The sequence below is a fragment of the Chamaea fasciata genome, unplaced genomic scaffold (genome assembly GCF_029207755.1).
Source record: "Chamaea fasciata isolate MVZ Bird 193981 ecotype frontalis unplaced genomic scaffold, bChaFas1.0.hap1 SCAF_1, whole genome shotgun sequence".
In the NCBI taxonomy this organism is placed as follows: domain Eukaryota; kingdom Metazoa; phylum Chordata; class Aves; order Passeriformes; family Sylviidae; genus Chamaea; species Chamaea fasciata.
In genome coordinates this window covers 144,686,530-144,713,041 of record NW_027094086.1, presented here as the reverse complement: position 1 = coordinate 144,713,041, position 26,512 = coordinate 144,686,530, and the positions used below count along the sequence as shown (strand labels likewise).

Here is a 26,512-nt window from a genome sequence, read left to right as displayed (position 1 = left end):
ATTTAACTGCATGGGGTTTTTTTGATGTATCTTTTTTTCTTTTACGGTAATCTGGGTTTGCTGTGCATTAAGGTTTTGAAGACTGGTTTAAAGCTGCTAATCAATGGAAAAATATGTAACACAGCTGTACAATTTGCAAATTAGGGCTTGCTCAGAGCTGTTCTGGAGCTGCGGCTTTAGTGAGGGCCACTAATGGGAATATAAGATGACGTCTTGATACTTTAACTCGTTAGTTTTTAAGAGTTATAAAGATCTGTTGCAAAAGTAGAAGAGCGCTTTTCCTCTGCTTTTGCTGTTTGAAGAGCTTTTTAATTAGAAGCCAATTTTGGTTACCCTGGTGGTGGTAACTCCTAGAAGGGCTGAAGACAAGAAGCAAAGTTTTGTCTTTGGGGGCAGTGAAGGAGCTGTTTCATCTGGAACTGAGAGGTTCTGGAGAACAACTGTGAGAGGTGTGAAGGTCCATGGAGCTCTGCTTGGGCACAGGGGCAGAGGAAACACTGGTGGGAGGCACCTCGTGTCAGGTTACACCATGGAGGACATGGCAGGGTTGCATGTACTTGCACTGCGGAATTTTTATTTTTTTGTTTTCCTCTAGTAGTGAGTATTAAGTTTCATTATAAGGGCTAGTTCCCTTTTTTGTTGATTTGTTTTTTGTTTTCTTTTTTTTTTTCTCAGTAGGATTTTGGTTTGCACTTCAAATACAATTTCAAAGTGAAACTTGGGCTGTGAGGCTTCCTCATTGTAGAGATGAAACTCGTGGGGATTTCTGTCTGAGGTTGAAATACAGTTGAGATGTATTTCAGGATCTTTGTTGCAGAACAATTTGAGTTGGAAGGGACCTTGAAGTTCAGCCAGTTCTGGCTCCCTGCCATGGGCAGGGACACCTTCCACTATCCCAGGTTGCTCAGAACCCTGTCCAACCTGGCCTTGAACACTTCCAGGGATGGGAAATTCACAGCTTCCCTGAGTAACCTGTGCCAGGGCCTCACCACCCCCACAGTAAAGATTTCTTCCTAATATCTAATCTAAACCTGCTCCCTTTCAATAGTTTAAAGCCATTCCCCCTTGTCCTATCACTATCTGCCCTTGTAAGTATCAAATCAAATAATTTGATGTCAGTGATAGAATTTCTGGAGGAAGAGAAGCTGTGTAAGAGAGAGAGACAGGTACAGTGTTCTGAGCTCCATCTCGGCTACGTGTTGCGTGAGGTGTGTTGGAGAGAGAAGTCCCAAGAGTAGGAGCCCTTGGTACAGGTTGTTAAAGGGGTCTGGTCACTTCAGTGTAGTGCTGTGCAATGAGACTTGCAGGACACTGGGGGTAGACCTCTGACATGACCCTGAAAAGTGCAGAAAATACCATCTTTTAAATAATCTTGATTGCTGCTTAAGAATCAGGTCCATTTGGTCAAGCTCTGAGCTTGAAATCTTGCTAATTTGTGTTTATATATGTCAAGCTGTGAAGCTTATTCCTCATTCTTTGCTTCCTTTCAAAATTCATGCTGAAATGAATAAAGGGCCCCTGCTTGATAAAGTCTTTTAAAATTAATAAAATTCCCTTTGAGCTGCAGCATGCAAATTGGGTCATCTCTCTGCTTGCTGGAAATGTGGGGATTCATGTTACCTCCTGCCACTTGCAATTCCAACATCCCAGATCTTTAAGATGAGAGCAACTGGCGTTATCCATACGGATGCCCTGGTGTGCTTTAAAAGAAGGGAAATAGCTGCAGAAACCTGGATGTGCTCAGCCTGTGCCTTCTTTCTTATTTCAGAAACAATGTAGGACCAATTCATTGGGCTTTAAAAGGTTCTGATGAGGAAGTTTGGGCAGGGAAGAGGTAACTCCAGGCTCTCCCAGCACCTCCCTCTCTTTAGGCCAGGCTTCAGAGTTCAATCTGGTCCAATAGGAGTGGCTGTAGCCATTGATGCCTGACAGCCACCATGGGGAACAGCATGATCACATTTCCTTTCAAAGCAGCACTGTTGTGGTCGGTGGGTGCTGAAAACTCATTTTATTTTACCAGTTTGTTGCAGATGAGGGAATCTGTGTGGTGAAATGTTGCCTTGAGTAGCCTGTGATGTGCTGGGAATGCAGGATTCATGTTGGTACATGCTGAGCTGAATGCAGGATATAATGGGGTTCTTGGGTGTGGATAGGGGTGGTAGGTAAAAGCCACCTGAAAAAAAAAAAAAAAGAAAATCAAAAGTTTGAACTTTCTAAGGGAGCCGCTGCAGGGCAGGGAGGGTGAGCAAACCCAGCGTGGGGCTTTCCCTGCTCTGGTCTGTGCTGCAGGGGTACAGCTGGGCAGGAACAGTGTGAGCTGGCACTGGAGCAGATGAAGATGAGGGCAAAAATAAAAGGAGCCAAGTCCATTGCCAGCTTTTAAAGCCAGAAGGGCAGAGGGTTGCTCTGTGCAGTGAGCAGAAAGCATTGAGCCCTGCCCTTTCCTGGGCACTGGACGTGCTGCGGCCAGGCCTCTCCTGGGACAGAAATAGCCCTCCATCAATCTGTCCCTTTTCCCGAATCCCACACCCTTGTTTTTTCCATCACTTCCCAGGACTTGGCCACCACCTCCCCTGCTGTCTCCTGCCACTTCAGGATTTTTCTTCCCCCCCTTGCAGGAAATGCCTGGCTTGCATGGCAGGCGAGATAGTAGTGCTGGTCCTGGCCTGGGAAAGGCCAGCCCAAATCCCGTAATTATAAACTTAAAATGAGTTTTTGGGTTGAATCAGTGAGACATAACCCACATCCAAGTGCAGTGCCGTTGGTGCTGAGAGAGCTGAGCTGGCAGAGCCAGTGCAGGATGTGAGACAGGGAGGGGAGGGGGTGGGACACTGGGAGCAGGTTTCTGCAGGGCATGGATTGGGAGCTGCTGGCATCTTCAGTTTCTACTCAGCTGAGCACTCGAGGCACCTCTTTGGATAAGTATTTCCTTGAATTTTGCAGGACAGGAGTCTCAGACAGACACCAGGAAACCCTGAATCACCTTGTGTTCTCTGTAACACTGAGTGCATTTGCTCTGGAAGGAAGATAATTGCCAATAATTGGTGAAAGACACTGATCTGTGTGAGCTGACTCAAAATCTCTTTGTTTGTCCTCTGCTTTGGCTGATAATCGTCACTGTTGAAATAAACTCCCTTTATAGTTTACGAAAGCGATGGTGCAGATGGGCAGCTGCTCCAGCATTCCCCAGATAGTTTCTGAGTGATTTCAGGCTCTTTCAGCTTTCAAAACTATGTGAGGATTTTAAAATGGCTGCTTTTTCCTGTAAGCATCACATCAAATAGCAAGAGAGAGATTTTTAAGAGCTGCCTAACTCAGAGACGTTTTCCAAAGAGGGCTTGATACAAATTTTGGTTTCTATCAAGTCTGACAAACCCAAGCGAGCACAGGCTGAAAGAGGGTTTTATAACTCCTGCTAAGTGTCACAGTGTTAGTGTTTCCTGGCATTTAGAAACAAGTTTAAGAACAATTAATCAGAAGAACTTGCTCAACATAGCCTCTAGTAATGGTGAGGGAGTGTTTCTTTGGCTGAGCGTGTTTGTCTACAGTTTCAGGAGAGGTGAGGGATGTGTTGTGTGCACGTGGTTTTGGAAAATACCCTGGGCTGGGTGTTTTGTAATGAGCATCCATCGTTTCCAACAGGAATTAAAAGAAACCGATGATTTGGCAACTTTCTGAAAACAACTTTCAAGGTGTGGTCCCCCCAGTTAGACCATTTCTGTGTTTTAGTAGAGTGACTTGGTCTCCTGCTGTCTTCTCTGTGCTATCATACATTAGATACGAAGCTTTCATGTGAAGAAACAAAAAATTCAGTTAGTCTCCAGGATTTTTTCAGCCCAGGGTAATCCACACGTGTAGACAGATCTGTTAGATGAGTTCTCAGATTGAACTGGTTCCTGTAAACCATAAGATTTTCCAGCAACTGTTGGACTTCAGTCTAGGAAAAACCCTGGTAGCTTCTGCCAAGGTAAATATTAATATCGGAGCTGCTGTAACAATGGACAGGTTTATTGGTAGAAAAATCTTACCAACAGATTACAAAGATCATAGTGCAATTGGCTTCAGATGAGTGTGTTTAAATGTGGGGTTTTTTTCTTTCACTTTTGACTGCTCCTTCCGTTGCAGTTCAGCTCTCAGCGGCAGCAGTGGATGTAGTTGAGTCATCAGAAACTCCAGGGTCCTCTGTAAGCACAGGGTAAATTCCAAACCCTCGTATTAGGAGGCGGGGGGGGGAAAAAATCAAGAAAACTTCACACTCCCCCCTCGCTTTCTGCACTCTTTGTGATGTCAAGCGTGCATCATGAACAGCTCAGGTGAACCTCAGGCTTCCAGCTGAAGCAGCAATATGATGCCTTGCTCTGAGTTCACACGGCCCCTGTAGAGTCTTGAAGTACTAGAAGGACACTTCGCAGGCCATCCTTCAAGGAAGATTTGAATGGAGGAAGCTTCCTGCAAGCCGTCTTTGAGTAACTGGGCGGCAGGAGCCCAGCTCGGAGCTGTTGTGTCACTAGATACAGTCAGGGGTGGCCCTGACCGGGCGCAGCTCCTGATGCTGCTTACGGGAACTAGGGGCTCTCCGGTGTCGGTGGCCTCAGGGAAGTGTTCCTTTGGACTGAGCAAACTGGTGCACCTGCTTTTTATTTCACAATACAGGGGGAAACCCCGATTCCAGGTGTATTTCTTTGGTGAGGTGTGTAAGAACACAGCAGGCAGCGGTAGGGCAGCCGTGCGGGAAGTGAGCTGGTAAATGCAGATGAGCAGCTCCATCTCTTCAGGATGTTTACCCTGGTCTGTTCGGCATAGTTCTGTCATTACTGTCTTGCCACTAATTACTGCTGATTCCTGCTAGGATTTCAGGTCAATTCCTGGACATACATGGATATTACTTAAACGTAACCCTAAATAATAACAGGACTGCTTTGGTGCGAAGTGCTCCGAGACTTCCCTGTCCCAACTCACCTGGCATGTCTCTGCCGCTGTTTTTATTCCTGTGCGTTATCTTCCTTTTCCAGGATCACGCACAGACCCTTTGCTGTATCTGGTGGCTCCCCTAAGCCCCCACCCAGTCCAGGTCTGCGGCAGACAGCCGTGTAAAATCGCAGCGTGACCGCCCCAGGCGGGCTGGCCGCGGCCGCTCCGCCGGGATTCCTGGCCGCAGCCAATATTGCCCTCTACTGGTTCTCTGCAACTCCAGGGATCGCTGTTTTCCGCTGCCATGCGGCACCGCTTGGCTGTGAGAAGTTATTTTCCAGCCGTTCTTGTTTGGAGCAGAAGGCAGCTTTTAGCCCTAACACAGCTTTTTAGGACGCTACAGCTCATGTTTGGTTTTTTTTTCTTCCCTGGAAGCTGCTGTTCATTTCAGACAACCTGGTGCACCAGAGAACCAAATCTTAATTATTGTTTTTAAATGTTACTGGTAATGCCAAATCCGTAATTTTCAGAACTAACCCTTAGAAATGCAATCTCTCCAAGCTGGTTTTGCAAGTGAAATAACTGCTAGGTTTTTAATTATTATTTGCATTAGTAGAATAAGATCTTTTGCTTAACACCGTAACCTGGGTGCTGATTCCAGCTGCCCTCGATAATTTCCCCCTTCCCCACCCCAGCTGGGGTGGCTGCACGATGAGCTGGCTGCAGGCCCTGAGCTGGGTTAAAAATAAGCTGGCAAAAAGAGTTATTTTTAACCTGGGTCAGTCCCTGCTTGGGGTCATGGCGCGGCTGCCCAGGCTCTCACGTGGGTGTGCTGGCATGGAGGTGCAGGGGAAGGCAGAGGAGGTGTTGGGGAACTGAGGGCTGTTAAAAGCCTGAGCACTCCTGGAAGGGCGCCTTGGGTGGATATTCCTGCACAGAACTCAGGTATTCCACACCCACCCCCCACCCCCAATACCAGCTGTCTTCCTAAAAGCCATTTCTAGGACAAACATCACTGCTGACAAAGCTCTAGCAGGATTTAAACACTTTTGGGTGGTGATATCCTTTGTGGCTGAATTCTCCCAGAGTAAATTCTATTCAAGTTTTCTATTTGCAGTGGTACCGTCTGGCTCGAATGTTTCAAATATGTAGAACAGGAGAGAATAGTTGATGCAAATCACACTTCAGTTTTGCTGTGCCAGGTGTGCTAAAGGTGGATGATCAGAGGAAGATCTGACAGCTCATGCCATGCATAGCACTGGAGTCGATTCAGTATTTAAATCACAGCTGACGTGATGTTCTACCATTTAAGTAACTTGTGGTGCCATCTTGCTCTCCCACAACTCCTAAGGGGGTAAAAGTTTGGGCAATTTTTTGGGGTCTACTTGTTGAACTAAAATTTGCCTTTGCTTTGGGGACATGGAAGACTGAAAGACTCTGTTACATGCTCAATATGGATTTAATCCTTTCAAATACTTAAAGAGAGCTAATAAAAAATGGAGACAGACCTTTTAGTAGGGCCTGTAGTGACAGGACAAGGGGTAATGGTTTTAAACTGAAGGAGGATTGACTTAGATACAACGATGAAATGTTTACAATGAGGGTGACGAAACGCTGGCACAGGTTGTCCGGGGAGTTGGTTGGTGTCTCATGCCTGGAAACATTCCAGGTCAGGTTGGATGGGGCCCTGAGACACCTTGATCTAGTGGAAGATGTCCTTGCTTATTACAGGAGGGTTGGACCAGATGAGCTTTGAAGGTTCCTTCCAGCTGAAGTGTTCTATGATTCCAAAGATGTGCTGGCTCCCTGAGCCCAGTACTGAGGAGTTGTGTGAGTGTGCCTGGTTGGGATGTCTCTGCGATGCACAAACACACCCAAAGCCTCAAGAATGGCCTCAGCACGTTTCCTATTCCTGCATCTATTTGCAAATATAAATTGTAAACATACATTAAGCAAGACTTCGCACATGAAAAAGAAATCCACGAACTTTGTGTTTCCATGGGAGAGGAGGGATCTCTTGGTGCACAGTAATTTCTTAGGAAGTGAACTCTCTTGACTGGTTTTGGATGTGCAGCTGGTGTAAATAGGTTCCATGAGCTTTTTATTCTTAGTCTTGGCATTTTGTAGGCTTACCTTCTTAGACCTGGTATCATCAGTCTGATACCAGCTTCTGGTATTGCTTGTATAATGTGTAAAATCCTGTAGCCTCTTATGGGTGATGATGGCAATTCTTCATCGAGCATTCCCTGAGCTTTTTCTTGCCCTCTGCCTCTTGTGGCTGAAGTCCTGGTGCCATCCTGGCAGCCCTCTCCTACTGCAAGGAGAACCATACGCCCAGGGATTTACACTGGCATGATGCAGGCAGGCAGAGATTAAATGCAGAAATCCTTGTCTTATCATCACTCATGTTTTCGTGGCATTTGCTTGTGCCTTTGGAAGTGTGGGGGACTCCAGGGTACAAAAGCAGGAGCGTTGAGGTGGGGATGGGCATTTAACCTCTTGGGAAGGAGAATCCTCTGCTAACAGCCAAGCACAGCCTGTTGGATGCTCACGCAGGCAATGTGAGGCACATCTTGGAGTGCTGCTCTGCTGCAGGGCCTCGGGTGCCTCACAGCACTGTGAAATGACTTTTTAAACATACCTTTGCCTCCTTTTCCTCGTGCCCTCAGAAGCATCTCCCCGTGTAGGATTACAAGGTAAAGACAATGCCGCCCGTTGTGTTTGGAAGTGCTGGTGTGGGGCACACACCAAGTGGGTATTCCTGCTCTGTCCTGTTTTGCGTACGTGGTGCCTTTTTCATCTTCAAAGCATTTTCCAGCCGTGAACTAAGAGCACACACATTAGCTGAGAGCACACACCCCTCCCTGAGCAGCTGATGCCGGGCACATCCCAGGAAAAACTTCCACAATATGACACACCACTTTTGATGAAAATAAAATGATGCCTTATTTCATCAGCTCTATTAGAAGTACTTAAGTAATTGAACTAATGAAACTTTAAAAAGCCTTTAAGAGATGAATCTGGTACACATCTTCATTCCATCTTTCCTCCCCTCCCCACTTATTTTCCCTGTTGAACATCTTTTGTTGACTTTTTGGGATCTGTTTGTTTTTCAATGTGTGGTTTTGCCGAGTTCTGCGTGTGTTGTGGTAGTTGATTTCTCTGCTTTGCAGCAGTGGTACAGTTACAATTTCTGCAGCAAAGGAAAGTGTCATCTGCAAAACAGCATGAGTATGATGAGAGCACCTCATCTTTCATACCAGTTCTTGCAAACATTGGCTTTTTATTTCCATTGTATTTATTGGCCTGTGCTGTGTGTGCCTGCCTTACCTCTGGGCTGTGTTTATCTCTCACAGCTTCAACATGATTTGTTGTCTTCATGTGTTCCATCACACATTTCCACCATCCTTCCAGCTGTGATATCCAACATCCAGCCCCTCTGAACCCATGTTGGCTTAATTCTTGTCCCATCACCCCTGTAGCCAGCTTGGGTATTTATCTCTCCTTTCCCTTTACCTTTTCCTTGAGCAGGACAGTCCAGGTGAGGTGGGATGTGATGACACGCTCTGCACAGGAGAGAAATCCTGTCCAGGGCCATGTGCTCAGCTCCCTGCCCCTGCCTTTTGGGAAAGAAGGGAACAGTGGCCCCTGAGTCATCATATCTAGTGGACGTTTTTGGGTGGCTTCAGTGTAGTGACTGGCCACTGATGGAGCTTTCTGCTCCAGACACTCCCCAATCTGCAGATACACAGGATTGCCTGTGACCAACCACAGCCAAGACATCAGTTTTGTGACCCCTAACATCCAGCCCATTTCTGAGGGCTTTTTTACCAAGCTGTAAATATGCCTTCTGTGTGCAGCCTGCTTTTTTCTGGGTGCAGCTCACTTTTCTTGCGTGTTTTTTTTTTTTTTTGCTTTTTGCAGGGGAGGCAGATGAAGAAGCGTTTGCCGAGGAGTGCAGACGGAGAGGACAACACGCGCTGCCCTCCCAGCCCGCCAACCTTCGCCTGCTGAAGCCTCCTCACAAGCCTGCCAGCTCCCCACGCTTTGCCTGCCACTACAACAGTGATGAGGTGGAAGAACAAGACAGAAGCCGGGTTACGAGCAGCTTCGAGGCCCCTTTTTATTTATCAGGTGTGCAAAAGCATGTTGGTGAGAAACGTGCAGAAAAGGACCCATCACATAGTCAAAAGCCAAACCCAAAAAGCCAAGCAAGGAGTTGGTGCTGTGTGTTGACTTAATGTTAGTTCCCTGGTAGATAATAAATAGCAGCTTGTTTGCCTTCATCCTGCTTTAGCTCTGATCTTCCAGTTAGCCTAGATTCCCTAACGCCCTGGGATATTTAAGGATTCAGGGCAAACACTGTTGTGCTGCTGAAGTTCCTCTGCTCTTTGTTGTTAAAAGTGAAGGCATTTTAGAGGTTAACTTATCACAATACTTTGCACGTTCATTTTCTTAAATTGTTCTTGGCTTCCTTGTCCAAGGAGAAGTTCAGCAAGTTGATGCTATTTCTGAAAGCTGCAATTTTAGGCAACTAAATCCTAATAGAGGAGGTTGAGGATGTTCAGGCAAACGTGGCAATTGTCCGGGTTATTTTTGGAAGTAATTAGTCCTTTGTTGTATTTCCAGTCTGTAATTTTTTGGCAATGTAGTCCAGAGGCTATCTTGGACAACGAAGTCCTCGTAACTACTTGATTTAATTGGAACCTGTGGTCAGAGATAATCCAGGACTGCGAGGACAGGTTTTTCTGATACGTGAAAGATGTCTTTCTACTTGGATGCCCAAATCAAGGACCCTTTTCAGTAGTGTGAAATTAGATGAAGTGCTGGGAAGTGTGAGCCTATGAGACTTCTCAGGGTAAACACAGCACATGAAAATATGCACTGTATCCCAAATCAGGTGCTCATGTATCCCCAGTGCTCTACCAACTTCCACTGTGTTTATGAGCCTTTAAACCTAACACTGTCTTCTGTATGGAAGACCTAAAGATGGATGACAGATTGAAAAATAGAATAATTTAGATTAACGTCTTCCTGATAAGTTGTTGGAAGCTTTGTGTCTTTAAAGATGACCAAGTTGAATCTTTTCTTTTAGAATTAAAAAAAAAAAGGGAAAAAAAAGTTACAGAGGCTGAATGTAACCTCTGGGCTGATGTCCTGAGGCCTCCCATGCGAGGGCTACAGGTTTGGTCTCCTGTTTCTGGCAAAACAAAACTTTGGCTCTGCCTTTGGACACATGAGGGTCTCTGCAATCACAGTATTTTGCAATGGATTCAAAGGAGCAGCTGAGTTTGACATGCACCATGCAATTTTTGGAGCAATTTTTAAGATTGCCTAGGACTTTTTGCTGTGAATTTATTTATGCTCCAAGACGCACAAGTTTGCAATTAAAATTAATTTCCAGAAGTATTAATGCAATCACAAAATGCTCTCTTCTAGCAGTAGATTGTGAGTTGCCAAAAAATACTCAGGGTGAAAACTTGATTGCAGTAAGACTAAGATTTTACTGTTGCTTTAAATATTTTGCCTGCTGTTCCTCTGATGGACAGGGCTGCTGAAGGACTGGTCGAGTCAGTCATAAAAACCTACGTGAGTGTCTTAATCCCTCCCTGGGGAGTTTGTGCACGAGCCCTGGCCAGTAATGCCATTCCCCTTCATGGGTGTTCACCTCTGCTGACTGCCTTGCCCAGCAAGCAGCTTCACCAGCACAGCTCTGTAATTACAGAGACCACTTTACTTGCTTGGCTTCTCATCCATCACTGCCGTGCTTACACGGGCCGGCGTCGGGAGAGAATGGCATCGTTTCTGCCTTGCTCCAAAGCCCTCCCAATTCACTGGGGAATAGTTAAGTCCAATGGCCTCAAACCAGGTGCAGTTCCATCTTGAATCAGTTGTTTTTGCCACCACCAGCATGGGGCCCTTGATAGCGGGACCACACAGCAGTTTTAGATGTTGTCCCAACTGAAGCATCTCCAGCAAACTCTCAGTCATTAAGGATTCACCTGCAGTGAAGTGGTTTTCTTTTCCCAGCTCTGAGAATGGGACTGTTTGAATTTTGATTTGAAAGTCCACAGGAAATTTAAATGAAGGAGAAGGGGATAGGTTTCATCTTGACTGTGTGGTGGGAATCCCTCTGGAAGTGGCATCTCTCTAGTGCCCAAGAGGAAAGGCTGGCCAACTCCTTTAGACTGGCAATATCCAGAGGTGAGATGAATCCCCTCCTTAGTCAGGATTGCCAGTCATCACAGTGGGTATTTAACAAAAAAATGAGGGTTTAATTTTGTTCTCCATCTACCATGGGCACTTTGTGTTTTAGTGGAAATTGATCTGGAAACTATTCCTGGTTTCATAATGGCCTTTTAGAATAAAAACTTCACCTCTTGTGCTCTGAAGTCACTGCATATCTCAAATGGTTGTCTGGCTCCAAACAAGGAATTTTTGAAATAAGAATTCAGATACTGCAAGTGCTGTGCTCCCTGATAGTGTGATACACTGACTGGTGGGATCTGAGCTGTGCCAAAGTGGTGTTAATGCCAGCAGAGACCTGGGGACGGCAGCTGTTAATGCCAGAGGTAGTGGTAACTACCCCTTAAAAACTACTGCTTTGGATTTGAGAGTTTTGACCTTTATACAGCAAGAATGATTGAAATGTTTAATTGTTAAAACAGTGAAAAAATATGATGCAAATTTCATTATTTGGAAGATAATATTGCAAGGTTTGCTCTTCCTTTTCAAAGAAATAGCTTGCATTAACCTACAACTTACAACATTTATAATTAATTTTTTGCTGCATTTTCATCTGCTGGCATCTGTGAAGAGGAAATCGCTCTAAAAGAACTAGCTTAACTAATCTTGATCCTTTCCTGGCATGGATTCTTCTGCTGGAAAGTTGACCTGTTTGTACTTCATTTCATCTTTAATTCAGTCTCCGTTCTTTTTACCAACATGCAGTTTCCTAAATTACACTTTACTAACTAGTAACAGTGATGTGCTTTGTTATCCAAACTAATTACTTTATAACTCCATCACAAACTTTGTTTTGGGCATGTAATGGAAAGAGAAAGGAAAGCAAAGCCACTGGTTTTTGTGGGAATCTAATACATGAGGAATGCTGAGGAGATGGAGTTCCCCTTCCCTTTGCTCCACATCCTGGCTGTAACCGTGCAGGTGGGATGGGGTAACAGCTGTAGCCCATGGGGCAGGGGCTGGGAAGCTGGCAGGTGGATTTGGAGACTGGCTGGTTGCCCCCAGGCTTAGCCCAGAGCTGCCTTCACGCTTGGTGTTTTGGCTGCTGGTACAAAACCATCCCGTTACCCATCAAAGATAGCTGGGCTGTGTGTGGAAGGGCTCCCACGGCTGCACAGCCCTGCAAGCTTTTGCTTGCCATTTGGGAGGAAAACCTTGGAAATCTATTCAGTGCTGGTGTTACCCTAATTAACAGGCGGCAAACAGGTGGTATCTGGCTTGGTATGTTCTTGTGGCAATTCTAGGCAGAACTGCTAAAGAAAATGGCATGGTGAGCAAGCATGAAGCAAGGCCCCTGCAAGTTGCTAAAGTTGCTAAAGCTTTTCAGTCCCCTTAAACATCAAAGTTGGGATTACATCACCGGGTTGGCCAGTGAAACTGGAGAACTCACCCCTTGGTTTAACAGTGTGGATAATTGAATAGTGGAACAGCATACCTAGACAGGGTGGGATGTTTTGTCACCCCAGGTCTTGACTAAAGGCTCCCTCTCCACGATGCTCCATGGCACAGGCAGGAGCTGTGGATGAGGAGAGGGAATTAGTAGGTCAGGTTGTTCTGTGTGCTGGGCAGTGGCTCAGGCTGAGGGGAGGGGATGTGAAAGTGTAAAGCTGTAATTGCAAATTGAGTCACGCATGAAATTAGACTGAAGCTGTGATCTGGGATGAATTTTTACAATGACATATGTGAGTGTGCTCGGTCTGAAATAACAGAGGGTGGCTGCAGCTCAGAAGTAAGCCAGCAGCCTTTCAAATAGCAGTTTATTGTCTTGATTAGAGACACGGGTCTAAGAGCAGAAAATTAGAAAGAGCACTACAGAACCCTCAGTGTTTTACTCTGAAGGTGGAAGGAGGCTCCTCCAAAGTCTTCACTTTAGCAGATGTTCTGGAAAAACCATGCCATGGCCTTTATTGCTCACTGATGTGGTCAAGCAGCAGCAGTGCTGTGTGATAACTGTCGGTGTGACTGAACACCTTGTTTCCTCCTGCTGACTCCTACGCTCCTCTGTACTGGCAGAAGGTAGGTGGAGCAGACCCGTGGCTGCTCTCGGCATCCTGGTAGAGCAGGCAGATGTCAGGCAGGGCAGGAACGAGTCAGATACCAGAAATGTGTTGGGTAGGAGTGTCGTCCCTGGGACACTTGTGCCTTTGGATGGGCTGCCGATGTGCACACCTCCCTTGCAGCTGCCACCCAAGAATGTGATGAGTTTCACAGTCAGTGACTGCACAAACTCGTGACTTTGGGAGGTGCAGATGGCAGGGAAGTAAAAAGCCAAAGGAAAGTCAATCTGGGACACAGCAGAGAAGCTTCCCAACCTGTTTTGGTCCTTGCTGAGTGATGGTTAAAGGAGTTGCACCTAAGTGTTTCTGGAAGTTGTTTTCAGTCTTCAGCAGCTTTATGAAAGCTGGAATAGCTTCTGTGCTCCTTATGGCTCTTCTAGAAGTAGAAAAGAAGGGGATGAAATGGAAAGAGTGGGTTAGCTGATGCTGTTTGTTTTAGATAAGATTTATCCAAGTAGGAAAGCAGGTGTAATTCCAAATGGTGTGGATTCTTGCTTCACCCATCTCTGCTCCTGGTAGCTGACAAAAGCAAGAAATACCAACTTAGGGAGATTTCTATCTGCATTTGAGTGAATCTGTTTTCCAAACGTCGCAGCTTGGGGAAGCTCTTGGCAACCTGTTCTCCCTCTGCCCCTTCAGGCATTTCTAGAGTTTGGGTGGCTGAAGATTGCTGCTAAGGGTGGGAATTTGAACAGCCTTCTCCAAGGCCAGCACTGTTTGGCTGAAGCCTGTTCAGCCTGGCACTTCCTATGGGAAGTTTCTATGGACACTTTGGGATGCTGGCGACTTGCCAGTACACGGGCTCACTGCAGTGATCAGTTATGGGGCTGCTGCTTTCTAATTCAGATTTTGTTGTCTCATGACTTTGGGGCTAGTCTTGTAACCAAGGCAGCTAAATAGGCTTTTAATTAGTGCTGGTTGAAGTATTTGAGTGAAATATGCACCGAAGGGTTACATCTTCAGTGTGCAATTCTTATTTATGTTAGGAGCTGCTTCACTTGTTTGGATCAGGATTTTTTGGCTGTTATCACCCAGTATAGCATTGCTGGAGCAACAGACTGGCAAAGTTTGACCTATCCTTTCTTCTTAGGTGGGGGTAGAAAAGGAAATGGCAGACAGTGAAATTATTTATCACAGCAGGCTCAAAACAGAAAAGACCTGGCAGTTTTCTCTTGAGGAATACTCTGTGTTTGTGTGTTATCTCCCACTTTGGGCAATCTCTTTCTGTGTGTCAGTGATAACGCTTGAAAGATTTCCACTTTTCAGCCTTATCATTCTAGAGGCTGGTAGGAGACCATGTTGTCAAATACCTAAATATCTTTATACCACAATATTTTAACATTTGAGTTGTTTCATTTATAAGAAAATAAATTCTGTGGCATTCACTTCAAGTCATAATTTACATTGACTCACAGCATTTTTAAGAAACAGTTGCTAGAATTGCTTTCAAAATCTCAAGCATTTGAAGAAAATGGACTATTGCAAAAGAAAAGAAATATTATGACATAAAATAGCAGCATCAAATGCTATCATGCCTGGATGTGGAAACCTTTTAGAAATACTGATACTGATACTGTTTTGAGAATGAAAAATGAAAAAAATTATGAAGCTAATACCTGCTAGGGTTTAATGATCCTTTCCCAAATATCTGTGTTATTCTTTCATAGTTATTACATGAGCTAGTTCTGATCAGCTGATATGATGCTGTTTTTCCCTCCAATAAAGGGAGGAATCTTTTGAATAACACCCCCCAGATGACTGATTCTCGGGAGTCAGCACGTCTCTTCTGCCTCCATTGACCTCTGTGGGAAAGCAGGGACATGCTTCAGCCTTTCAGGGATTGGTGCCTTACTCAGTGAATTGAATGCAAAAGGATCCTATTTTTGGTGATGTACCAAGGGTGACCAAGGGGCTGATGTGGAAGGAAACTTCCTGGATGGAGTTCTTAGTGAGATGTTCACACAGTGACTCTAGGGACAGGAGTTTAGCTCAGGGGGTGACAGAGTGCAGAGAAAACCCAGCATCATCTCCAATTCTGCTAAGCACTCCCAGTTTCTCTCTTCGTGAAACAAGAAAACTGGTTTCCACTTTAACTTTGTGCATGCTGATAGCTCATGGCAGAATTACTAAATAAATATCCTGCCTCTTGACTCAGATGATTGCAAAAGATGAAGTCATGCTGTGGGTACAGCACAGGAGCTAGGGTGATAACCTAGAACAGTTTCCCGTAGCTATAAGTGAGTGTATTTCCACTAAGCTTTTGATAATGTCTCAAATGGTTTTAGCTGAAAGACTTCTCAAGTCTTCCCAAGTGGTTCTCCCCAAGTCTTAAACTTAAACTGAAGAACTTCAGCTCTGTCATGGGCACATCTCTAACTGGGCTTGGGAGGAGCTTTGGTGAGGAGCAAACTGCAGCCACAGTGTGCCTTTGTCCTTCCTGGCCTCCTTTTTCCCATCTTAATTTTGCTGTTGATAAATTGATGGAGAACCAGGTGCACTGGTGAAATCTCTGCCTGCCTGCTGACATAACAGAGGAAAAAAAGAGATTTCCATAGGGGCAGAGCTGTGCCTTTCCAGGGCCATTCCTCTGACTCCCAGCCCTGCCTCTCAGCTGGATTGCAGGGGCTGCTCTGCTCTGCTCTGTGCTGGTGCCAGTCACTGGACTGTGCTGATTTCCAGTGACAGAGCACCACTGAGCTGAAAGATCCCTGCAGCTGTCTCAAAACATCACAGAATGATTGTCTGAGGGAAATGTTTACTGGCTCTCAGTTTAGATTTATGAGTGCACCTGGGTAGATGTGGTGGTTCACACAGTTCACTGCCCGTGCAAGTCGGCCAGCAAGTTGGATTTTACTGCAAGTTTGGAGGAAAAGGTGTGATGCCGAGCAAGAACTGTTTTTCACACATCTCTGTGGGGGTAATAAACCATTGGAATGATGATCACTTGGCTGGAAGCTTGTGCCTACTGAACCTGTAGCAAATAATTGTTGCTTGAACTCAATGCTTTCATGCACCATTGGGGCTGCAGTCAAATATAACCTGTGGTGCATAGTTAAGCATGAGCAGGCTGATGACCAGCATATAAAATATATATCGGTAAACACTGAGCACCTTCTTATTTACTCAGGATTCTTGGCATTCCCTAGACTTAAAATGGAAATGCAAATATAGTGGTAACTCTGACTACCGTGAGCAGGAAATGCCAGTACTTAAATTGTTCCTGCTGCATAAGTCTTATTTATTGCTTCCTTTTTGAAAATTATTCTGGTTTTGCATGTGCTCTAATTTTGAAGCTTTTCCTGAATGGCTTTGAAGTATTTTGAAAGTTCTCCAGATCTTTTCAAACTTCAAAGATTGGTAGTATTTTCTTTCTATCCTATGTAAGGGATGTAGGAGAATGGGGGATATAGCAGAAATGGCAATTTGAAAAAAAAACAACCAAACAACACATTAAGAAGCCAGACCTTTTCTTTAATATTCTTTAAACCATTCAGAGAACATGTGCTTTTGCTAGAAAGAAAAGTCCGTGAATGCTGTGAAAAGTGTTTTACAAGCCATGTTTCCTCAGGATACAAAGAAGGCAGCAAGAGGAGGAAGCAGAAGCAGAGAGAGGAACTGAAGAAGAAGAAGTCAACCAAAGCGAGTTACTAAAATGGACTTCTCTGCTATGCCAATACCTTTATAATAATGACAACAACTTCATGTTACCTTCAAGCACACCTCTTTTGTGTATATTTTTTGATTGTTCACACTGCTACCAAGGAAGTGACTCATGTTTAAAACTGTACTAAAATTGCACTATGTTATTCCTTTTAGTTTCACAGAGTTGCTTTCTTGCCCGTTCAGGTTAGGGAATTCAGACGAGGCTGGTCGTGGTTAGAAGTGTGTTATGTTTGAAGATTGGAAAGTGTTACAGAATTTCTTACCTCTTCCTTCCCTGGGACTAAGATGACTCTAGTCTAGTGTTTATTTGTCTTGTGGGATGTAAAAGGCAAATGCCTGCTTGTTTGGTCACTGGCATCAACATCAGGCCCGTTGAAAGAAGAATTCTGTTCACTCATGTCATTGGGAGTGGGACTGAGACATGAGCTCTTATAGGGTAATTTATGCAAGATTAATAAGTGACTTTTATGGTTGGGTTTTTTGGTTTTTTTTTTCCCCAGGCTGGGCAGTTCTGCCCCGGCTATTAAAATGTTCCCTCATATTAAATTGTATCTTGAAGTTATACCCACTGATTTTAAGAAGTGTAGTGTAATGACAGTCTCCTGTAAGCACTCCTACTGATTTCTTTAGGCTTAGTTGACTCCTGATGAATCATTTAGTGAAATCATTCCTTATTTTAAAAGTTTATTTTCAGAATCTAGAGACAAATGATCCAAGTGCTACTTTAAAACTGCTCTTTGTTTCTTCTGAGTAGGTTTTAGATAACAAACATTTTTTCAGCATCCGTTTTAGATTTTATCAACTTGTTTCTGCAAAGAACTTATACCTTTATGTATGAGCATCAGTTTTACTGCAGGACTATTTTTTTTTTTTAGCTTGAAAAGATGTCTTAGATCTAAAAGAAATATGTATTTCCTGGCAAGATGGCTTCCTTGCTTCCCATACTCGTCTCATGTGCATGACACATTGCTTCTCTTAACCTTTTAGTGTGTACAGAGCCCCTCTGTTGCCTTAAGCATTTACCTGCATGTTTCTTGTCAGTGTGTTGTCTCCTTTTTTTAACCTCCAGGTAGGAGTTAGCAGCTTATGGTTTTGTTTTGTTTCTTTTGTCTTCCTCTTGCCAATAAGTTGTTGACGTAACAGCTTTAAACCTGGCAATATTCAAAGTCCACAGTTCCTGGAGAAACTCACTCATCCTAACGTTTCAAAGATGTAGGAATGCACATAATGGTGTAAGAGAGGAGCTAAACAGAAAAGCCCAGTCTGCATTCTGGCATGGTTTGATGTAACAAATTCTGGTGTCTCTGGTATCTGAATGGTTTAGCTTCAATTACCCAATGTAACCCTCTGCAGGCATCATATAACACACAATAACCATTTGTGAACTCTCTTAGGGTCTGTAAATTATGGTTAAGATTAAAAAAGGACTGAATACTGGTTTTCTGTCACTTAAGTACCACTTTTTTTTTTGTGCAGTGTTACTAATATTTAAAAATAAAGAAAATCTGCCTTTATACTTTGTCCTCTTGCACTGAACTGTAGGCTGGCATCAGTTGTCTGGTTCATTTCCATTAAAGTTCAGGCTGTAAGCGCAGGGAGGAGAGTCCTCATTCACACAACGCCCACAAGCATTCCAGGTAATTCCTTTTGTTGAATCCATGAGCAAGTCAATACACCCCCTGTGTCAAATGGCTGATACTGGAAAATGAGGGTTCTTTCTGGCTGGAAACATTACTATGAGGAGAGTTTACTTCAAGCTGAGCTTGCAGATTTACCATGCAAGCAATATTCATCCTGGATAATGCACAACTGTGAACTGCATCCTGGTTAGGTTGTTTTCCATACTCTAGGAGAGAGGCCTCCCATCCATATGTTAGTTTAAAGCTGTTACTGCTCATTATTTGTTGGGGACATGGTGCTTGCTTTGGAAAAGCAGCAGAGGTGGAGGAAGGGAGAGGTGACACCAGTGCAGGGCTGGTCTCCCCAGGGCTGTTCCTGTGCTGTGAGCAGCCTCACGTAATGGGACAGAGTGGCTCCAGATCAGGAATGTGCCTTGAAGAGTTAGAGCAGACAGGGATTTGGTACATAAATATCTCCTTGACTCAATCCCTGTGTTAGGCTTGATGGAGGTGAGTAGAACATTAATTAGAAGACCTGCAGGCAGGCTCTAAATTAGTGAGGAAAAGCCTGTCTCAACAAAGGCATCCTTATCCCACTGGAAGGGTGCTGCCGTGCTTGCAGGCGGCCTCCTACACCCGGCGCCTTCCACTGGGAGAAACTCCTGGGAAACAAAGTCCCCAGAGGAGGGAACCACGGGCGTCATCTCTGCCATAACTACCTAGAATCTGTCTGAGCTTGCCCAGAAATTGAGATGTGGGCCCATGGCCATTGAGCCTAACTCCTTCTTTCTCAGCCTAATTATTTCTGGATTTTAGCTGAAGGGGAACTGCTCAAGTGTAGCATGGCTGTAGCACTGTGTTCACGTGGCTGTGCTGATTCCAGAGCCTGGAGCTGGTGCTGTGTCTGTAGGAGCAGGCACACGGTTCTGTATCCCAGTGCATCCATCTGCCGCAGGTGAAGGCTGCCTGATGATGTGGGTACTTAAATATGTGTCAGGGTAGGAAAAAATGCAGGTGGGTGTGAGACACCACAACTGATAACAGATGATGCTGGCCCAAGAATAGCTATGAATAAATGCATTGTGAAAGTTGGGAAATGATTCCTGCCCATCCCACAGTACTCCTGTTGAAGAGCTGAGAACAGAAACAGAGCTAGTTTAAATATGGGGCCTAATGTGATATATAAAATGTATTGCAAAATGATTCTTTATGGAGCTGATACCCAGGCTCCAAGACCCAAAATGTGTCCCATAAAAAAATAAATTTACTAGGGTAGATAACAGTTGAGTAACAGGAAGGATACACTGAAAGGTATCCCTTAAAAAGGTACACTGAAAAAACTCCAATTTTGAGATAGAGGGAACACAATTGCAAACAAACACAATGCTGACAGATAAATGTTCCTGTTCCTCACTTGGAAGCTGCCACTACGAAAACAGTTTAAACTCAGTTGTTTTTCCACACCTTTCAGAGATGTGCACTGTCTACTCTTTGAACCAAGATTTGGCAAGACTTTGATCTAAAAGAAATGATCTCAGAGTGTGTAGGTGTCAGAACGATAAAAAAGTATTTTTCAAGTTTTTGCCCAATCTCTGCTCTGTGCTGGTGCCACCTTCATGAGCTGCTTGCAGACCTGTACTTCCTGCCCCTCGAGGTAACACAAAGCTCTGTTTCCTTCTGTCAGCTTGGCCGCCTTTACAGAGACTTCCCTTTCCCCCAAATTTCAGACTATCTCATGAACCTTTGTATGTATTCCTTGAAATAACTCATTGAAAAGATGATGAGTCAAATATCTAGAAAATGTGCAGTAATCATCAGGTAAGCACTAAGCTGCCTTTTTTCCCAGCCACATCTGAAACGTGTGACTCGTACCCACTTGTTCTTCAGGAATGTTCCCCCACCATGTGCCACCAAACTGGTGTCCATCAAGTGGTGGGATTAGCTTGTTACTATATCAAATGTCACTGTTTTATTCTACCTGTAAAGAATTCTATTAATTTCCATTTTTTCCCTTTTGTTTTGTGTGCTAGTTGCACAGGATTCCCTGGATGCACAGGTTAGTCCTTCCTGCATTTCAGATCTTGGTTATCTTGTGCAGTTCTGCTATTTTATGTCCAAGCTGAGCTCATATTTTAGGGCTCTCTCACATTTCCTGGCCCGGGGAGCACCTTGCTGCCCTGCAACTCACACATTGATGGGAGGGTGGGGGTGACATATTTGCCCACAATTAGCTATATTCAATTCACTTCTTTCCAAGTAGGAAGCTGGTCTTAAGAGACTTTTTATTACGCTTTGCAAAAGTTTACTCGTTGATACCTGCTGCACTAAAAACTCTAGGCAAGGCAATTTTCCTCTCCATTGATGAGAATTGAAAGAGAGCACTTACAGCCACATACAGATGCCAGTAAATGTTCATATTTGGAACTATGATTGATTCACCTGCCCTGTGTCTGCACACTTTGTCTCTTCACAAGTCCTTGTAGCCAAAAAAGATTAGGTGGGGTGTTAGGAAGTGTCAGATTTGTCACATACCTTGCTGGTGCCCTCTTAGCCACCTGCTGTTAACTTCTGACAGCTGGAGAAGCACTTACAAAGTGGCTGAGCTGACGTGAGATGACAGTTCCAGGCTTGGGGTAGGTTACCTTGCTGCTCTCATCATGACAAGAAGAGACTGACCATGTCATTTGGCATACCTTGAACTACAGTTTCAAGTACCCCAGACCTGAGATAGGCAGGATCCTGCCTCTTCCTGAAGGCCTCATATTGTCACTGCAAAACCAGCCTAAAAAGTAAGAAGTGAGTGTGAGAGGGAGATTAAAACACTTGTGCTGATAATGAGTCTGAATGCTTTGATTTCAGGGAAACGCCTCAATATCTGCCTGGAAGCGATCACGGATTTTCTAGGATGTCTTCAAGGAGGGAATGGGACCTCACTGCGCTGGCTGGATGTCTAATTGCATCTCTTCAGTGTCTGTTTCCATTGGCACACACATGCACCTTTCTACTGAAATAGCAGATGTCATTTTTTCCATCCCTTGTTTGGGAAGTGCTCATCCTCTGGTCCATGCTGAGCAATTTGCTTGTTCTTAGGGCTGCTGGTGGTTGAAATTTAATGAAGTCTTACATGGCAGGTATTATTTTTACATTATTTCAATGTTAAGAGATTGCAGCTGGGAAAATTTCCTGTAACTTAAAAACCAAAACTTACTTCCAGGCTTCTGAGATGAAAACTGAGATGGCAAAATCGTGGATCACACCAAAGCTTTTCTGCACATACACCCCTTAAATGTAATGGGGTTACACCTATAAAATATGTGTTTCTGCCTGATTTTTTTGAGTTCAGATGTGTGGCATTTCTGGATGGTTTAACATGTTTAGATGAGCAGTGCTATTGCATATTGCTACATCAGACCAGGAGACGGTTTGCAGCCTCTGTAACAGACTGCACACTCAGAGCCAAGGAAGGGAAGGAGCACTGAGGAGAGGTTTTGGAGCACTAGAAAAAACACTTCCCACAGTACCTGGAAGGGACATTCAGCACAGGTGGCTGACTTGATCCTGGCAGCAGACACAAGCTACAACCTGCCATACTGGTAGAGCTGTGACAACATGGGTTTCACCGCTGCGGGATGCGAGGGGAGGAGGCTCTGCACTGGAGCCTTCCCTGGGCTGTGAGTCAGCTTTGTACCCATGAAAAGGGTTTGTCAGCTGCCTGCCCCACTGTCCTGTCTTTGATAGTGACTAATGGTGGCTGCCTAGGGGAAAGCACACGAACAGGATAAGCGTGTTATACCTCACCAAAGTGTTTTCCCAGCTGTGGCACTTTGGGGGTCAGAGGCTCCTGGATCCAGAAATCACCTTTTTGTTACCCAGTATTGTTTTTCCCATTGACTTGTTAACCTAGAAACCTGCTCAATACTCATTGTCCTACGACAAGGCATTCCTCATGTGACTCCACTGAGTAATGAGATAGGTGTTGTGTTTTAAAAGTCTCTCCTACATCTTCCTTTGTCTTCCTCCCCTCCTCCATCCCAGCACGGCAAGAGACGCTGCCCACCACCTTTTCCATGGCACTCGTGATTTTACACATCTCACTCATGCCAGCCTTTGGTTAACACTCTTATGGCTCAAGAGGTTCAGCACATTGAGCCATTCCTTGCAGAAAGCCTTTCCGACCTCTGATCACCCTCTCAGAATGGGGAAAGATGGTTAAACAGTGGCTCAGCCCCATAAATTGTGCTGACCATCTGGACAAGCACGAGTGGCATGCCATCAGCTTGCTAATACTCCACTGACAGAAAGAGAAGTGGGCCATGCACAGCCTGGGATACAGGAAGGGCAGACGTGGGGCCTGGCTCTGCTGCCCTCAGTCTCACCAGGCTCTCACAGGATCTGGGGTGCGAACGCATGAGCTCATGGCGGTGATGGTATCTCCAGAGCGTGGTCCCACACACCTTCCCTCCCCCTCAGCTGAAATCACGTCATGGGACATTCCTTGGCAGCATTTGGGATGTGCTCCTCCTGACTCAGGCTCAGCTCCTGCGCCACTTGTTGCTCCTCCACGCGTTTGCTGTCTGTGCCTCTGCTCGGCTGGCAGCACCCGGGCTGGGGGTCTGTGGCCGCTGCCAGGCTGGCTGCTCCCACAGAAAGCTGGCACTGGCTGAAGGATCCCTGCCAGGGAGATGGGTGCAGTAGCCTTGGGAAGGCACCGTGCTCCTGGTGTGACACATCCCTGCAGGCGGTGTTGGGAGTCCCGGGCAGTGTCACTCCAGGTGTCCCCGATTTCTCCAGCACTGCCCGTGCCAGTGCAACAGCTTTTCCAACCCCTTCTTGTTCAATATGCAGAAGGTATTTCCCATCTGTAGCAATCTGGGCTGTGAGTTTCCCTATTCCCATCAGCATCTTTTGTGCAGGGACAGCTGCATGCAAGTGTTCACTTACTGGGTTTTTGGGTCATCCACGTCATCTGGGAAATCTTAAATGTCTGGGGAAATAGTTAAGAGGAAACGTCAGTGCTGGGAACATCCAGAGAGATGGGAGGGTGCAGGACAGCAAACAGTGATAATTAAAGTGCAAAGACAAAACCAGCTCATTGGTCTGGCCCCCAAAAAGGTTGTGTCAGGGCCTGTCGAAGCCCAGAGTGTGTCTGGCTCTGCAGTTCTGGGTCAGATCCAGCTCCACTGTAAATGCAATTTTGCCCAATATGTTTTTGCCCTGAGTGCAGGCAGAGACTCAGGTGATAGGAGACCCCTGCCTGCTGTGCCTCTGCTCCAGCAGACAGCCCTGCTGGGGTGTACAGGGAGGAGGTGTTGGGTGCGCCTGAACCCCTGTTTTTCTTAGCAGGATTCAGGTTTGGTGGTGGCATTTTCCTTAATCAACAAAATTACTTCCCTTGGAACCACAGATTTTTCTATCGTGATTTCTTAGGAAAATATTATTCAGCTCATGTAATGCAAGTCTGAGGTTGCATTATGAGATGGATGTGATAGAACACGATGACAGTGAGTCACCTCATATGATGTTTTATTGTGATGTGTCAGCTTAGAGAGGTTGAGAGCTATAGGTGTTTCCACCAGCCCAATTGTGAAACAACCACTGGTTCATGCAGGAATTAGTAAGTTTTTCCTAGGTTAGTTCGCAGATAGGTTTTGGTCCGTCATTTAACAATGTGGTTTTTTTAAGTTGCTAAAAATGAGCTACCTCAGAATCTATTTTCCACCCAGAAAAGTCATCGGTCTCTTTCTAGAAAGTGTTATATGTGCTCAGAAACTTCAGTGATCAGGATGAGACTGTCGCTCTTGGCAGAGGGGAAAGGTTCTGAGATGGCCTTTATTTTAGGACTACCTTCTGCTGGCATTGACTAGAAGGGGGTGGTGATGCCACCACCTCTTGCTGCTGAGAAGTGAGACTATGAAGGTATGATTTGGAAAGCCAGGAGGTCACAGAACAGGCCCTGTTCTTCTCAGTTTAATCCAGAGAGTGACAGATGCCTGCACACAGGCAGAAGTGTTCAAGGTAGGCTTTGTATTTCTGCCCCTGCTGGCTGTGTTCTTGGTGGTCATTCACAAGGACAAAGGACATTCCTTCAGGACGTTGCAGAAGTCTGTGCATGAAATAATGTCTGTGGGATGTGGATGATGGAAGTGGTGGAAACTAACGGGTCTTGCTCCCTCTCCGCCACTGGTCTGGTGAGACCTTCAGCCAGGTGCTTTGCTTCCAGCTGAAATGCTCATGGATTTGCCAAGGCTGCACAAGCAAACAGCCTCTCTGCTGGGCAGTCTGGAATTATCTGGTCATAGTAAAAAAGTACTTTTTTTTTTGTAGAAGTTTAGGTGAATGTTGAGGATAAGGATGTATATGTTCAGCTTTTCTTGTTGTGCTATTTTTTTTGACTACCAGTGGAGTTTCCAGCCCTTCATACAGAGGACAGATTTGGGGTGAGCACAGGTGTCTCCTGTCCCACAAGTCTTCTTCTGACCACAGCTCTTCTGCAGCCCCCTCGCTTTAGCCCTGGTCTTTTTGCAGCAGAAAAAGTCAATTCGGTCAAATGCTCTGGGACTTTTGCTGTGTCAACAGAGGCCAGGCCAGGACCTTCCCCTTCATTTTTGTACAATGGTTTGAGCTGCCCTTCTCAAAGTGTTGGTCTCACACCATTAACCCCTTACAGCCCTGGTTTGAGAAGGTTTCCTAGTGGGGTCATAAATGCTTCAGAGGAGGCATCCAGGGAGGGAAGCTGAATAATGGAAATGTTAACAGACCTTTCATTACACACCTGATACATCATTACTTAATTTCTTTGCTTTTGTCTCCTGTTTTTATAGGTTTTTTTTCCACCCTGATCAATAGCATTCATCCTACTCAGTGAACAGTCTTGATACTGTTTTTATGGCGTGAAAATTACTGTTGCTTTGACTGGCTCCTATTACTAGGTGACACTGCTTGGCAGAAAACAATGAATCTTCCCATTATTTGGAAAATAAATGTGATTTATGGGAGCAGCAATTGATAGCGGTCTGTGTTTTGCCATCAGCGTGCTTGCTTTCCTGAAATAGGGCTTTTTACCTTTGGAGCGTGAAAGCTGTTTGTCTAGTGCTGCTGCAGAACAATTATAGGTATATATGTATTTTCACCTCAGCTTTCAATAAATTTTTTAAAAAATATGATAAGGAAAAGATCTGTTGTCGTTTTAAGGGTTTGGTGCCTATGCAGGAAGCAGTTGTGTAGGTGTGAAGTTAAGGAGGCTGGCAGGGAAGGACGAGTTGCGGATGCTGGAGATGGTGGAAGAAGGAGGGGAAAGGGGAAAGCTGACCTGAGCACCTGCTGTCACTTCCCTTCACTCATGGTAGAGATCATGGTTAGCAGTGAAGATATATTATTAAAATCGCACAATACTGATAACAAAAAATGGACCAATGTAACTGCAGGGAAGGAGAACCTCTTCCCCTAAGAGCTGTGCAAGACATTACCCAGAAATTTCTGGGGAGATCCATGAGGCTATTTCTGTTTTTTCTTTCATTCTTGCTCTTTTTCAGCAATCTTTGCTGCCAACTGGTTTGCCTTGGCTGTCCTGGGCCAGCTCTCCCCCAGCCAGAACAGAAGTGAGCCCTCTCCTTGCTAATGCTGATGCTGAAAATGTCTTGTGCTTCTTGAAGGACAAATAAATAAAGATCTCACCTATTTAGGAACACATTTTTAACCTTTCATAGGGCAAATGAATTTAGAAATCCCCTGCATCAGTTTGGATTTTTTTTTTTTAAACTTAAAAATAGCCATGGTGTGGTGGGTTGACCCTGGCTGGATGCCAGGCACCCACCAAACTGGACAGGAGAGAGAAAATATAAGGAAGGATTCATGAGTTGAGATATGACCAGGGAGACATCACACATAGATTAACAGCCAGGCAAAATAGGCTTGACTTGAGGATGTTAATTGAATTTACCAATCAGAATCAGAGCAGGATAATGAGAAGTAAAACGAATCTTAAAAACACCTGCCCCCTCCCTCTCTTAATGTCCC

The 26,512-nt window shown here is 45.0% G+C and overlaps 1 protein-coding gene across 6 annotated transcripts in view; it reads left to right on the top strand.

The window, feature by feature from the left end:
- The window catches only part of DNAJB6 (DnaJ heat shock protein family (Hsp40) member B6), a 65,509-nt gene extending 39,280 nt beyond the window's left edge, over positions 1-26,229 (top strand). Inside the window, exons 9-11 of one of the 6 annotated variants that reach the window (XR_010723477.1) lie at positions 8,836-9,045; positions 21,356-21,627; positions 26,029-26,229. Coding sequence is in view for 5 of the 6 variants with exons in the window: in XM_066200740.1 (XP_066056837.1) it covers positions 8,836-9,152 (317 nt within the window). In the remaining variant the exon portion in view is untranslated. The other 5 variants (XM_066200768.1, XM_066200774.1, XM_066200748.1 and 2 more) reach the window with 5 other exon arrangements.
- The last annotated feature ends 283 nt before the right edge of the window (positions 26,230-26,512 follow it).